At 38.2% G+C, this 17,039-nt stretch overlaps 1 protein-coding gene across 6 annotated transcripts in view; it reads left to right on the plus strand.

Annotated features, from left to right (window-relative positions):
• dcc (DCC netrin 1 receptor) overlaps positions 1–17,039 on the plus strand; it is a 520,661-nt gene that overhangs the window by 245,293 nt on the left and 258,329 nt on the right. For all 6 annotated transcript variants that reach the window (XM_057819874.1, XM_057819873.1, XM_057819875.1 and 3 more), the window contains exons 6-7: positions 4,069–4,223; positions 4,427–4,547. In XM_057819874.1, coding sequence (XP_057675857.1) covers positions 4,069–4,223; positions 4,427–4,547 — 276 coding nt within the window. The remainder of the gene's footprint in view (positions 1–4,068; positions 4,224–4,426; positions 4,548–17,039) is intronic.

A 17,039-nucleotide genomic window follows, 5' to 3' on the forward strand; every position in this document is an offset into this window, starting at 1 on the left:
ATACATATATATATAGTAAGTTAATTTTATTGCCAACACTGCATTTCGGGGTGATCAACATGTTTTCCCCAGGGGTAAAAGTGAGCCGGAACAAGGCGGAACGTCGTACTGGAAATACGAAAATATGACGGCAATTGTCAAAACCCCATGTTTGAAAAAACCCTGCCACGCTGCCATACAATTATCTCCAATAAGAACAATCTACTAACGTCAGATTTACATACACAAGTGTTAGCAACATACATAATAAAGAGCTTGTGTAGCGTCATCCGTTTCCACCGATAGTTTTTATTCATTTATTTACTCTCCGTAGTTCTTTCCAGCATCTCTCTGTATCTGACAAGTAGGGGTTAGATTGGGCCTAAAAAATCCAGCCTAACCCGACCCGGCCTGGCCCGCAGGTGTTAAAGCCCGACCCGGCCTGATTAATTAACTTGATTTGCAGGCCGAACCCGAAACCCCCCCCCCTGAAATTATATTTGTTAGGACTCAGGAGAAGGAGGAAATGCGGGGATGCGATGTGTGGTTGCGTTTTGTGTGATCACATTTGTGACTATGACTGTGCATAAAGACAACAAATTAAAGCCTGTCTTTCGTAACGAATTCTCCCAGTTAAACAATAAACATTTATAACTTTTATATTTGTGTGTCTATTCTATCAGGCGGATAGTGGATTTGACATTTATTTTAATCTCTTCGAGTTGGCAGAAAAAAGTTTTCTCAATGTTCAAATAGTCTACATATTTGTATGATCATTATAAATGCATTTACACAACGAAATAACGCTGGAAAAGTTTGTTAAATATTATTTCTGTATGAGAGCAAAGCGTCACATTTATTTACATTCAGCGGCGCTGACACAGGTTTCTTTATAGCATCTTCAACAATCAATTTGGAAGCCTTTCCATACCCCACTCTCCATTTTTATATTCCTTAGTTTAACATTCATACATCGTTTTACTATACATATATAAATATATATTTATTTGTTTTTTAAAAGTTAGCAAGAGAGAAGTCCGGCCCGACCCGAACGAAAATAATTGACATTTTGGGCCTGAAATTCGGGTTGGATCGGGTTCGGGCTTAAGATCTATCCTCTACAAAGAAAAAAAAAATATATATATATTGTTGAATTAAAGGTGCAATGCAACGGAAAATTGATCAGATATTTAAGAGAAAGGAAAGAGTTGATTAAGTTTGTTTTGGATTATTTTATTTTATTTGAGTGGTTCAGAACACCATCCATGTTAATGTGCACTTATTTTTGTTCATTTAAGTAAGGCTACTTATTTATTTCCTTATGATTACAAACAGTCAATGTTTGCTTTGTCTTCAAAATATATTCCATTTTACTGTGCATAATATAAGTCATTTGCACTTAAAAAAATATATATATTTTACTTATATCTTGATTATTTAAAAAAAAAAAAAAAAAAAAAAAAAAAAGGCCAGTGTTTACAGTATATTATCTTCAAATTTAAAGTATATCATATGTTTTTGAATAGTTAAAATTGAGGTTTTGCTTTTAAATTTGAGGAAATATAAAAATTAGATGGCATTTTAGATAGAATTTTGTAAATCAGTGAAAAAATACTATTTTGAATGGAAATCAGTTTCTCATTTATGCCTTGTTCCAGTGTAATGCAGCAGCCTAATGCATGTATGAAACCTATTAATTCATTCATTCATTTTCTGAGCCGCTTAAGCTCACGAAGGTCACGGGGGCGCTGGAGCCAAGGGAGTTCCGGCAAGAAATTCTAGCCGCTTTCACCCCTGGTTTTCCATGCCCTCCGACAAAAGTCAAACTCCGCATATGGCCTAATTTCAAACAGTGAACACATTTCCTCACAAACAGTTTAATGAGTATGACAAATAACTAAATGCTCGCGATGTTGACAGCGCAAGTGAGTCAGTAAGGGGCCTGACCGTTCATGCAGATGTGGCCTTTACTGTTGAAGCTACAACAAGGTACCAATTGTAAGAACCAATGAGAAAACAATAGAATCCTTGTTTTGGATGCTGGTCTGAATGCAATTAGAGTAATTGCTACACAATTACTAGATTTGATGATGCTGGAAAATTAAGTCTAATATCATACATGCTTCTTTAAATGTGCTATTGACCATCTACTATTTTCTACACTTTGGGTCAAGTGCGTAGGTTTGCATAGGGATGGTAAGGGACATAACACCAGCAACTTTTCAGGATGGTCAAATTGTGCCCACCAACTTTTAAGCAACCTTATCTGCATTATATAAACAAATGAGTTCAGTTATATTGGTCATTTAGATTGTCGTCCTGTATGTTGCAAGGATAGAACTGACCCTACCATTAAGTTAACTATTTTCATTCTGTTCAGACTTGCATTTACCCCTTTTCACTTGCTGAATGTGGCAGTCCATTTTTTTCTCTCAAATGCATATTTGGTTGGCTGATGACTTGACCCCAACCCCCCCGATATCCCCCCAATGTCAATGTTGTGAAGTTGGGAAATATACCACAAACTTTGCTACTGAAAATCCAACCTGCATCCGAGTTAGCATCACATTAAACTGTGTGAATTTGCTAACCTGCAAAACCCGAGTAGGAAGCTGCTTAGAGAGAAATGTCCTCCTGTATGTTTTCTACTGTTAACGTTAATGAAAAACTGAGAAATGTAGTGGAACGAGGTTTACCCCTTCCCCCCAATTTTCATTTTTATTTTATTTATGTGGTCTTAAAGCAACCCAGAGGTTTCATTTTTTGTTGAGTTTGACTGTGCTTGTGGACAGAAGCAGTAGTGTTTTACCAGAGGGAAGGCTGTATTTTATTTATTTTTGTCATTCCTTCACTACCTAACTATGAAATTTTTCAGTTATAGGGCACAGTTATAGGGCACACTAGCACTGTTTGGTCTGTTTTAAACATAGTCCGCTTCATTTTAAATAAATAATAAATGTGAACACGAGTCCGAACTCACAGTCCGGAGCCGTGATGCTACAGGCTGCGATGCTACACGAAGGGTATCCTTGGCAGTTGAAGTACAGCCAGCACGCTATTCCAAATCAACAATGGCAAGATGACAGACTTAAAATGGCCAAATGTTGTTGTGCTGTGCTAAGCAGTTGTATTTGAAACACAGAATCGGGTTCTAATGTGACGGTTGTATGTTGCATGCTGTTCCTGAACGTACCGTGTGAGGCTGACAGTGGCTGAGACAGGTGAGGATTCATTGGCGAGATCAACCAAACGCATAAATGTCTAAATTACAATTTCGAGATAGAAAATCCAACATTGTGGCCGCCTAGCAAACGAAAGAGCTTCTTAAGTTAAACATTCTTGTGAATAAATGCGTAAATCCCTGCATTTTGATAGATATGAACGTAAAACAGTCTAGATAACAGAAAAAAACAGACAGTTATCATTCATTTTACGTAAATATTTCGAAGTGTAACGCTATCCAATGTGGCGGCTGTAACAGCTAATTTTTTCCATTGAATTCACATTTCAAAATGCATGCATGCTGCGAAAAATATAATAATTACCTTGAATCCTCTACTAAATCACTCTTGAGACACTCCAAGGCCCGGTTCTTGTTCAAGTTTCGTCCTGTTTCAACCTAAATCCGGTGTTAGAACGCGGCGTACTATATGATTAAGGATAACGGCTCTCCCTGCCTGCCATCGGCCTCCTTCGAGAAGGCGTGGTTGGTGCAATGTCTGGGGGAAGTGTCCCGTCAATTAATTATGAAGTCTATGGTATGTTACATTCAGAAAACTCTTGAAGCTCCATAAACACAGCTCTCCATACTGTGCTGTATTTTTGCCTTTTGTAACCTGAAATTTAACTCGTAACAAAATGCATTCCCCCTCCCCCCCGTTTAGGCGTGTCGTAACCTGAAAATATCGTTTGTGGAGACGTTTGTAACTAGAGGTACCACTTTACGTCAAATTCCCAAATATCGGCGCCTATATCATTCTATCTCTAATATCGCTTATTACTTATATGCTAAAAAGAGTAGGAAGAAATGTTCTTGCAGGTGTTTAGGTTCTGTTACTTATAGTTGTTTGATTATTTTTATTTTTGCAGTTCCACCTCAGTTCCTCAACTATCCAACCAACACTTACGCCTATGAATCCACTGACATTGAGTTGGAATGTGCAGTGACAGGAAACCCAGCACCGACCATACGCTGGATGAAGAATGGAGAGGAGGTTATCCCAAGTGACTATTTCCAAATAGTGGTGAGGACAGAAGACAACACGCAATCCATTCAATTCACTTAAATACAAGTAAATAGTACAAACTGACATGAATTATCAAGTTCATAATTTGATAGCATACAAAAAAACAACTCAATTGTTAACACCATCAACATCATTGTTAACAAGCTGTATTCATTCATTTTTAATTAATAACATTTGTGTCAATGTTTGTTGATATTTAGGATGGCAGTAACTTGCAGATTCTCGGTTTGGTGAAGTCAGATGAAGGATTTTACCAGTGCATTGCAGAGAATATCGCCGGCAGCTCACAGGCTATGGCTCAACTGTTGCTCCGAGAGCCAGGTAGGAAGTGTGAACATTCAAAGACAAAAACTGTGGTGTCAATAGCTTCAAACCATCAGTCATACGTATCTATTTTACAGCTCAAAACATTTCCCTCACGGAATTGTCCAAATCACTCATTTGTGAATTACGGAAGATTTTGCCTCAGCGGGCTTAATATGTCCACATTTTTGCGAAGAACATTGACAAAACTAAACCAGAACATGCATTCTAGGATGTACAGTAGTATTGCCACGGTATTGTCCGTGTAAAAGCATAAATATTGTTTAACTGTTCCATATGCACTGAAGTTACAACAATATGCTGCATCTAGTAGAACAATACGTATAATAGAGTTGTCTGATAATGACTTTTTAACCGAAATCCCAATATTTTCCTGCTCCAAAAATCCGATACCGATATCAAGCCGATACCGATATCGGTCGTGGAGTTAACATATTATGGCTAATTGAATTGAATTAATTGTGATGTGAATTGGGATGCTATACTAATAATAGATGTAACAACGCCAAGGTTTTCCAAATAAACATTCTGTGAAAAATAAGATAACCACTTCACATCACATCACATCACTATATTTATTTTTGAAATTTAAATACAGGTAGTCCCGGCTTACGAACAAGTTCCGTTCTTACGCTGGCGACGTCGAAATCACGTATGTTGGGTACGTCGTAACCCGGGGCAAACATCATTTTTTTGGATCAAGTGCAAGTGCAAGTACCATATGCCAATAAGGCACTTATTCTGTCCTCAATGTGTGTGTGGGTACACAAATCGACAGCTAGCGAACAAATCAGGCACTAAAGAGAAGTCAGATTCTGGAGCAAATTTGAATTGGCTTTACTCTGGTCAGCTTTCTCTTGATAATAGCACTGATACTCTTTTATAAAACTGAAAACAACAAAACTTGCCAATAATATGAAACAGTCACAAAATCAAAGCAAAGTAGACACCACGTCTCAATTTGAATAGCAACTGGTAGTACAGCTTGCAAGAAATGAAATAATTTTACCATATTTTACCAGAATTGCAAACAAAACAAAATACAGGTAGTCCAAAAGTATTGTATTTTGTACAATGATGGAGGATACACTGCCCTCTGGTGGCAGCGCTGGGGCTGGCTGGATTGTCGCCTTCTATGCCGGAGGGGCAGATTCAGACATCTGACATGGATAAAGGATGGTTTGGCTCACGTAAGGCTGTAAGTTGTTTCAGCTAATGTGTGTTTTGTGCATGCATTTGTAATTAAGTTTAGAGCTACAGTTTGTTGAGTTGTGTATGAGCTATGCACTCTGACAATTGTAAATACGTTAGCATTTATATCATTTAAACTAGCGGAAGTTTGTTAGGCAAATTAGGCTAATTTAATCTAGTAAATTTACATATTGATCAGACTGGATGGATGTTTGAACACCAATTGTTTTGTGTCAAGTGTTTTGATTGCTAAAATGCGTGTCGTTTTTGAACAACAGTGTAAAAATGTGTGTTACAGCATTACAAATTGTCAAAAGCGAAGGAAGTCGAAAGCTTACAATTTCTTTGTTTGCTGTCCGTAAGGCTGAACTACTTCACGCTTAGTCAGGACAGATCCTGTCATATTAATAAAGTAAAGTACAAAATATGATACTTAGAGGTACAAAAAGGTACTGTTTATGCGACTATAAAAAAAATTTAAAAGGAAGAAAAACTGGAGACACGGGACTCTGGCGTCGTAAAGTTGAAAACGCGTAAGTCGAGTACTTCGTAACCCGGGGACTGTCTGTATACGCATCTCCAATAAACTACTCAACGCTCAAGAATATATAACAAAGATTATAACTTACAAGCGATGCTTGTATAAGGCACGACGAATGTGCTGAGATGGCAATAACTGCTATGCTACATTGGCTGCAGACGTTAGCTTGTCCATTTAGCTCTCTCTATTCGCAATGAGCTGGCATCGACATATGATGACTTCAGCAGAAAGTGCTGGAACTAATCACACCTACGCGGCAGCAGGTGGCGACAAAACACCATAAACACAGGCAGACGATTACAGCATACATGACAACACTGCCATATGCATATTAGCCCAAAACCGATAATGAAAAAGCAATGTCGATATTATCCCTTATCATTATAAAATGGTTTTGTCGGCCAATATTATAACGCTACAATATAACATTTTCTAGTCTTAATGTTCTCAAAACACAATGACTTCTTACTTACATATTAATGACACAGAATCAATACCAACGGGATAAGGAATCTGATTGTTAAGAGAAACAAAACAACCTGCACACGTAAGAATTGTGCTACTGACTGTCAAATACATATACCGTATTGGCCCGAATATAAGACGGCCCTGATTATAAGACGACCCCCTCTTTATCAAGACTCAAGTTTGAAAAAAGACTTTTTGAACACCAAATTAATTTTTATACAGAAAATACTTAGAGTACGTCTGTAACAAATGATTAGAACAATATACTGTATTTGAGAGAAAAAGCATGTTATTTTGCCTTATTCAAATCGTAATATCTGAACATTTAAATATGTAAACTAAAGTGCAATCACATTCGGAAATGAATGGCTTCTGGTTTTTGAAATGTAAATAAACCAATCTATTGTGATAAAACAACACAATTACAATAAGTGCATTAACCATCAAATTGAAGTCTAACTGTAACTGTAGTCTTGAAACAAATCTGAATAAGGAAAAACATTGCAATAAAATAATGCAAACTGGTTAAACTTGAGAGTAGCTGATATCTGTCATGACAGAACATCGCTTCAAGGATATCTAGCGCCATCTAGCGTTGTGAATGGGTATAATTTCTAGACCACGAATATAAGACGACCCCCACTTTTTCAGTCTTATTTCAATGCAAAAAATACTGTCTTATATTCGGGCCAATACGGTATAAGAATAATAAAACAAGTTATTATTATACGATGGGGATTTAAGAACAAGAAGATGCTATGGGATTGAGTAGAGTCAAATGGCAGAAGTCTAGATGACTATGATAATTTTGGAAAACCTGTAAAAACTATCTGACCAAAATATCGATCAGCTCGTAATCTTGTAATTGGGAAGGTTATTTCATCATAAATCACATTCACCCTGTCTTCCTTTGTTATTTATTTACGTATTCTTTCTCTCTTTCTAGTTTCTTTTCTTTATTTCATAACTCCAGTATGTTGTATTTCCCTTGAGCCAGCAGCACAGATGGCAACACACAAGCATGCACGCACGCACACACCAGGAAACATTAGGAGGGTCAGATGGTTGGTGTTATCACTTGGTTCCTATCGCCACGGGAAACGAGCATCCCAGCAGGCCGCACAGTGCCCAATCAGCGTTCCCATGAGAAATCACAGTGTTTCTGTGTGTTTGTCTGAATGTCAGCATACCACCTTGTTACCCTTGACAACTGCACGCCACTTGATCTGTTGAGTGACTCTTGAGACAGACAGACATACAGACATGCGAAACCATGCACGCACTCACCCCCACTGTTCTGATGATCTTTTCTTATTTACTGCTGACTGCATTTTTACATCCATGTTAAACAGTAGTTTGGTACTTTGTTACTTACCTTGGTACCTTGGTTTAAAGTGCGTATGACAGGACAAAAAAAGTGTTAAATAGCATTACTATATGAATTAGAATCATATTTTGAGACCATTCTACAATCTGCAACAATTTGGCGACGCGCAGATGACGAGAAATTAGTCTTTTAATCTGCCGTTTAGCCACGCCAACCATTATAGGGCTCTAGCGTCCCCAACAGGAGGATGACGTCAGCAGGGTCATGGTTTCATCTGATTTAGAATTCAGCCTATTGAGGGGGAATAATTCAGAACGAGGAAAATGTGACGAAGAGAGCCGCAAAATGTCATTGTTTCAATCTCTCTACTCCAATATTTTTACAAGATATTCTTTTTATCGAAGTATTTTTCCCCAATTGCTAAATGAATGGTATGTTCATGACAAATAACAGTCTTGCGCAAAATGGAATATGAAATATTAAAAATTCATTTACTCAGTACGACATGGCAAAATTACTTCATAATGGTCAAAACTGTCAACTTCACCTTTACTGTCGCGTCTCCCGAACGATATTTCATGCCATTGTAACTAGTCCGGCTTTCGTCTTTTCCCTGCCCGGCTTCGGAGAATGTAAATAAACCAAGAGGCGTGACAGCTAGCCGACATGCTAACCCGAACTGAGTGGCGTCTGAAAGTCTTATTTTCGCTTTTCGAAGTGAAAAATCATACAAAACTAGCCTGGATCATATCACATGGCGGCGGGGTTGTCGATTGGTAACCCACCCGGCGGCGAGCATGTTACAGCTCGTCGTTCCCCTGCTGCAGGAGAGCTCGTTTGCGCTGAAGCAGCTGGACAACGACTGCTGGACAAACTGGCCGATGTCAGAGGAGCACGTAGCTGCCACATGGTCAACACAAATATCGCGTAAATTAATGCTTAACTACACGGCGAAGACGTAAACAGTGAGAGAGCGGCGTGCAGTTGCTTTGTGGAGCTAACGAGGCAGGATGTGTCTGAGGAGAACTTTTCTACATGTCCGTCCATGATCTAACGGAAGTAAATATTCCTTTATTTAAAGAAAGTTTGCAGTTTTTACTTACTTACTTACTTGTAATCACTGTATTTGTGGCCATTTTAACATAAAGTTGCAATTTGTGATGGGGTGGAAAATTGATCGAACACCAGGCACACGAAGAGGGTAATAAGCCGAGTATAGCGCTCTCGCAGCGGAGGGGTTGGGGCGACAAGCCGCCGGTTGTCAGCATAGTGGCATTCTCAGTGTACAAGGAGCATTGTCAGCCACAAAATGCAAACTACCTAAAATGTGTGCCATGATCCCAGTATTTGACAAAACACGATGTTTACTCATTTCCTCACAAGTCAAATGTTCCCACGGTTGTCGCACACTTGTCTTGGCCAATCTCGGGGTGAACGGGAAATTTCTGAAACCCAAAAAGACTTACACGCCTCTTCCTGGTGTAGCAACAAATTCATGCACCACATTTGGCTGGCGTGTTGTGAAAAATAAACAAAACGCAAAATCAGCTGAATCCGCAGTCCATCTGCATGCTATAAAGCAATGTTGTATTGTGAGATGCTGACTCAGGTGACATCACATTTGCATTTGTCCTAAACCCGAGACTGGAGCTAGAAGTTACTAATTTTCATGGCGGGGGATTCAAAAATTGACTATATAAAACGATCGCTTCCACACACATCCAAGCGGTCCATTTCATTCAGGAGCATAAAACACCGCGTGAAATATAAAAAAAAAACATGCTTTTTTGTGTCATATGCACTTTAAAACACAATATTTGTGAACTGTAGTAAACTCAACTACAAATGATTCAGAATTAAATGAAGCCTCACCGCGCTTGATTTACCACGGCTGTGGGAAAGGGCGTAGGTTTGCATAGGGACGGTAGGGACATAACACCAGTAACTTTTCGGGATGCTGAAATTGTCCCACCAACTTTTAACCAAATGCTTATTTGAGTGGCAGCTGACTTGTATTTATTTTATACATTATTTAGATAAAGATGCCCGTAGTTAGCTGGGATAGGCTCCAGCACCTCCACGACCCTCATGAGGAAAAGCGGCATGGAAAATTAATGAATGAATGATATTTTTATTTGCAGCCAATGCTGACTTTTTTTCCTAGATAATCATACATTAATCATAGTCGAGGTTAAAAGTTTTAATTTTTTTTGTTGAGTTTAGCTGTGCTTGTAGACAAAAACGATAGTGTTTTACTTTAAGGAAGGCTCATTTTTTATCTACTTTTGTTATACCCTGACTAAGAAGTTTTTCAGTTATATTTATTTTAGTTATATTTCTTAACAAAGACACGGTTGAGTGGTCTTAAGACAATTTTTTTTTTTTTTTTGCATTCCTGGATAGCTAAGAGATTATGAACAACTTTGTATTTATTGTGTATGTTAATATAGAATAAATATATAATATATATAAAAAATGAAGTTGTGTTCAAACATTGCAATTTCAATTTGCTAATAAAATGCAGACATTTATTTCTATACAAATTTTCAAAATGTTTTGGTAGTTTTTGAAAACAAAGCTTTTGAACTGAACCTGGAGGGTTAAAATATCATCTGAACCAATACACCAATAAGCAATAAAGTTAGTATAAGTCAATATAGACTAATTTTACATTGATCATTTGCCCTATTAATTAATTAGGTTCATATTGGTGAGAAATTTAGACCTGACCCCCGTTCACCCAATCTCTTATTAATGACTCGTCCACAGCAAAAAGTTTACATGCAGGTTATGCTGTTATATCGTCCCTACCAATGTTGAGACCATGTCTACGCCCTTGGCTGTGGGGTCAGGGGAAGCACAGTCCTCACCTGCACCATGACGATCACAAAATGTAGAAAGATTGTTTTCAATAGTTCGCTGGTCCATACCCAATCATTTTCAATTTGACTCAAATGATTTCATAGTCACAAGTGCTGGATTTGTGTCTTTCCTCTTCATTACATGGGCAAGATTCTAAGTACGGCAGCAAATGGCCTCACCTCACCATGCACAATCCCACACTAATTGATTAAGGAGGATTGTATCGGCAATTGTCTTTTTCTTTCTTCTCATGTCTTGAGTAGGAATGTTTTCAGACACTTTCAATATGCACTCTAGTTTTGACCCCAAAAAAATCATACTGATGCTTTTTTTTTTTTTTCATCAAACATATTAATAATTGTGAAAGGCTTTGAAGAAAACAAAACAACTGACTCAGTGTACATTGTGTTGAAATGGAATAGGGAGAAGTTTCCAGTCCTACTCACTTACAGTTACAGACATATAAAGACACTTCAGGTTCAATTGAACTCTATAAGTACTTCAAATAATGGCAAAAGTGGCACAGTAGTGCAGCCACTTCTAGATACTGTACCAGCATTGACAGGCTATAGGAGGAAAACACACAGAAGTGTTTGAGCGATTATGATTAGACACTTTTATTGAATTGGTAATTGAAAATGTAAATATTAAATGTAAATATTATGTTAGCATATCACCATAAGATTCACTCATAACAACTTCTGCTAGTTTTCATCTAGCCCAGACTGTATTTTTTATAAGCTTTAAAGTGTGTTTTTTTTTTCTACACATGAAAATGCACTTTCAATGTTAAATGCAATTGTTCATGTTATAGAAAAAAAGAAGAAAAAAATCATTATTATTCCAGTGTGATACTGTGTTGAAGGTTACATTAATGCATCTCTGTGTCAGTTTTATTATTTATATCCACACTGCTATTTTTCAACTGTTTGGGCATGTACTGTAGTTCATGCTGGTTTGAATGTGTGAAGTGTCTTAGGGAACCTCTCTAAAATAAATGTGAATATCTTAATTTCTCATTTCTTAAAGTGGATTCATCATAATATGTGGTGGCCGAGAGGTGTCAGGCAAAATGCAAAGTCCAAACACTTTGCAAATAGAAAAAAGCACGAACACCAATTGCAAACATTTCGCAAAAGAAAAAAACACGAATGCAAGCTGGCACAACACCATTTCCACTTGCCAAAGTACGACTGCAAGTTGGCAAAAGCACGAACCCCAATTGCCACAATATGAATGCAAATGGCTCGCAACATGACTGCAAAAGAGAAACACACGAATGCAAACAGCCGCAACATGATCCCCAATTCCTTAAGCGCAATGCAAACTGGCAAAAGCAGGAACCTCAATTGCCACAAAACAAATGCAAATGGTTCGCAAGAGGAATGCAAGAATCCACATCACAACTGCAAGAAGCCACAGCACGACTGAGCCCAAAAGTAAAAATCATAAAAACAAAAGATGACACTTTGTATATTTCTACACTGCTGGCCAAAAGTATTGGCAATTCTGTCAGATAATGCTCAATTTCTCCCAGAAAATAATTGCAATTAAAAATGGTTTGGTAGCAATATCTTCATTTATTTTGCTTGCAATGAGAAAACACAAAAGAGAATGAAAAAAAAAAATCATTATCATTTTACACAAAACTCCAAAAATGGGCCGGACAAACGTTTTGGCACCCCCAGCCTAATACTTGGTAGCGCAACCTTTAGACAAAATAACTGCGAACAACCGTATCCATCAATGAGTTTTTTACAATACTTACTTCTTCTTTGGCCAACTGCTCCAGGTCTCTGATGTTTGAAGGGTGCCTTCCCCAAACTGCGATTTTAGATCTCCCCACAGGTGTTCTATGGGATTCAGGTCTGGACTCATTGCTGCTTGCTGGCCACTTTAGAAGCCTCCATTGCTTTCTCTTAAACCATTTTCTAGTGCTTTTTGAACAGTGTTTTGGGTCATTGTCCTGCTGGAAGACCCATGGGAGACCCAGCTTTCTCACACTGGGCCCTACATTATGTTGTTAGTCTACAGACTTCATAATGCCATGCACACGGTCAAGCAGACCAGTGCCAGAGGCAGCAAAGCATCCCCAAAACATCAGGGAACCTCTGCCATTTTTGACAGTGGGGACCGTGTTCTTTTCTTTGAAGGCCTCGTTTTTTTTCCTGTAAACTCTATGTTGATGCCTTTTCCCAAAAATGTCTACTTTTGCCTCATCTGACCAGAGAACATTCTTGCAAAAGGTTTTTGGCTTTCTCTGGTAAGTTTTGACAAACTCCAACCTGGCTTTTTTATGTCTCTGGGTCAGAAGTGGGGTCTTCCTGGGCATCCTACCAGAGAGTCCTTTTTCATTCAGATGCCGTTGGATAGTCTGGGTTGAAACTGTTGTACCCTCGGACTGCAGGACAGCTTGAACTTGTTTGGTTGTTAGTAGAGGTTCTTTATCCACCATCCACACAATCTTTCATTGAAATCTATCGTCCATTTTTCTTTTCTGTCAACATCTAAGGAGGTTAGCCACAGTTTCATGGGCCTTATTGATGACACTGCGCACGGTAGACACAGGAATATTCAGGTCTTTGGAGATGGACTTGTAGCCTTGAGATTGCCTATGCTTCCTGACAATTTTCTTCTCAAGTCTTCAGACAGTTCTTTGGTTTTCTTTCTTTTACCATGCCCAATGTGGTACACACAAGGACACAGGTTGAGTCAACTTTAATCCATTTTAACTGGATGCACATGTGATTTAGTTATTGCCACCATCTGTTATGTCCCACAGGTAAGTAACAGGTGCTGTTAAATACACAAATTAGAGAAGCATCACATGATTTTCAAAGGGTGCCAAGACTTTTGTCTGGCCCATTTTTGGAGTTTTGTGTTTTTTTTCATTACAAGCAAAATGAATGAAGATAGTACTACCAAAGCATTTTATAATTGCAATCATTTTCTGGGAGAAATTGAGCATTATCTGACAGAATTGCAGGTTTTCCATTACTTTTGGCCAGCTTTGTATATGTGATTTGTGATCATGTCTGCGGACCTGCGTAAGGTGCCCCCCCCCAGCAGATGCAAATTTATACAAAAATGATATTAACCATCCTTTATAGGTGAATCGAAGTCAATCAGCAGCCCATTTTGATAAAAAATTGTGTCAATCATTTGTGCTGTAAAAAAAGTTGTCATTTGTGCTGCCATCCTTTCATAGATATTGAAATATTAATTTTGAGTGAAGACAACTCCGGTGGCTGACGGAGCGAACAACTCTCTCAATAACAGAGGGGTGTCCAAACAACTAGCACAAACGTAGCAGAAACGAATGGCACCACTTCAGATCTATTTCGCAGTAAATGAGGGGCTGAGAGTGACGTCATCACTGGAAATTAAAATCTCAAGCCCCTCATTTACTACAAAACGGACCTGAATTCATTTGTGCTAATTGTTGACATGAATGTTCCCTCTAAGATGCGTGCGTGCGCAATCGCACACTGCTAGCACACACTCAGCGTATAAGAAAATCTATGACGCGCAGAAAAACAAAATTCAACAGAAATGTATTGTAGCGCGAACAGGACTACTGTCTGTTAGCGCCGCAATGATATGTCAACGCGACACTCCTATTGGTGTGTTCGATACTGCAACGTGGCGCTCCCATTAGTGTGTTCGATACCGCAACGATTGATGGAGAAAAGTGAGTTTGATTCCTCTGCTGATTTACTGAAGCAACATTCCGCTGCAAGTCTTTGCTAGAGCTAAAATAGTAATTAATATCTAATTTTAGAACTAGTTAATCTAGTTAATTATAGTTATGTATATATATATGTATATATACACACATATTATATTATATATAATTATAGTTAATAGACCAACAAAATTGTTTTCTGTACCATTTTGCAACGTAACTCAATGAGCGACAGGTGTCTAGAAAAATGCTTTCAAAAAATGTTTTGAACAATATCTATTGTTGAATTAAGAACGTTTTTGACCTTTTAAAGCTTTGTAAAGATTAATGTACTAATATCTTGCTTAAAACATGTCTTTTAAGCTAATTTTCCGCTAGCTATTTTTCTTATTTCAAGAAAACTAAGTAGAAATTTACTTTAAGCACTGGCAGATAATTTCACTTATTTCTTGTAGATTTACACTGAAAACGAGGGAATTTAACTAGTTTTAAGGAGGTGTGTTTTTGCAGTGTAGCTGCTCAGACAAAGAGAATAGGAATCTTGAGTGTCCTTATTATCTGAACAGTTTTAGTATGGGATTGATAAGGTGTGATACATTGTGGTTGTTCATTATGTTTTATACATTAACTTGCCTATGCCACAATTGGACCTTACCCAGGCCAAAGTAGGACTCTCCAATGGTTAAAGCAGGACTCTCACATATACATAACATAGTACACATCTCAGGAACAACGAGATCTTGGTCTTTTTCATTTTAAGTGGGCCAAATAAATTATACCGTATTAAAAGTAAACTAATGAATATTGCTGCTGTAATTTCATCCTTTTAATAAGCCATGTAACTTGCTATGATCCAAGGTTTCGAATAGGCGTGATACTGGTGTGTGGCCTCCGTGTACACATCTGATGTTGCTCACCGTGGTGCTTGTGTGTCTGCTTAGACACATGAAAAATTAGAGGGAACATTGGTTGACACCAGTGTTGTTAATTTTACTTTAAAAAGAGTAATTGAATGAGAGCGCCACTGCCACCCACTGAGTGGATGTGCAAGTACACTTTATTCCAGTACGGCAAAGAAAAAAAAAAAAAAAAAGCATGTTCCCCGAGGTCACATGCGCCCCCCCTGGCATCGCTCTGCGCCCCCCCAGGGGGGCGCGCCCCACTATTTGAGAAGTACTGCCCTAGCCCAATTCTTTACCCTCCACTTAACTAGACACAAGGGTATTGCGATAACTAGATAGTAACCTTTAATATGTGTGGAAGTCATTTAAAGTTGTGAATCAACCGTTAAAGTTGTTAAAATTGCTCCCGTTATTGCAACATGTGTAAGTTTTAAAACTGTTTCATCATTTAAAGATAAATTTAAGTCAAGATTTTGCCGATTTAGGAGCATTTTAGATAAAGAAAAAAAGTTACTTAGTTTCGCTACGAAGGATCTCTACATCAGAGCCTTCCTGAGAGGTCTACTGCTTTAAGATGGCGGCTGTTTACTAACGCATGTAGTCCTTAAAACATGTTGCCAATGCAGCCGTGTCTGTCATTTGCATCTAGTTCTATAATATGTGTTATGTTTCCTATATTGTACCATCTTTATCAGTTGCTAAAGCGCCCCATCTTGTGGCCGGTTTAATTATTGTTTCCGCCAAAACAGTAGAAGAAGAATGCAAATAGGAAGTTCTCCAAACGTGATTCAGTGTGTTACATGGCAGCTTCACTCTCACAACTTCTGTGGCATTTGTGTTTGTTAGAGCAACGTCTGTAAGTATTTTGTGGTCAAATTGAGAGTTACACTCAGCTTATTGTGTTTAGGTTGCATATTTGAGACTGAATGTGTTTTATATTAATAATTAAGCACTATTTCTTACAGGCCAATTGTATTTGCATATGTGGATGACATTTTTGTTATTTCCAGCATTGATGCTGATTGCATGTATTTTGTATTGTTTTAGTTTCACAAAAAAAAAGAAAAGAGAGACACATAAAGGATTTCAGAAAACATCCGGAGTGTGAGCCTTTTCGTGTTTAGCTGTTTGGATAGCGGAAGCGAGGCCATTTACAGTGAAAAGACGGCAATACGGCATACAGCAGAGCTACAGAAGCCACTACGTGGAGCCACTGCCATCTCAAAGAGCTAAGTGAGATACACTGAGGCATCAGACGCCTGCACATTAACTTAGCACATTATATGTGATTTAACTGAATCAAAATGACTGAAAACAAATCTCGCAAAAGTTACACTCAGTCATTCGCCTCAAGTAAATCTTCATCACACGCAAGCTCAAAGGCGAGCATTGAACTGCTAAGAGCTAAAGCAAGAGCAGAAGCTGCCCAAGCCAGAGCTTCCTACGCACAAAAAGAAATTGAAATAAAAGTTGAACAAGCTCGTTTACAAGCCACTCTTGATGCACTTAGAGC

Source organism: Corythoichthys intestinalis, chromosome 17 (assembly GCF_030265065.1).
Source record: "Corythoichthys intestinalis isolate RoL2023-P3 chromosome 17, ASM3026506v1, whole genome shotgun sequence".
In the NCBI taxonomy this organism is placed as follows: Eukaryota; Metazoa; Chordata; class Actinopteri; order Syngnathiformes; family Syngnathidae; genus Corythoichthys; species Corythoichthys intestinalis.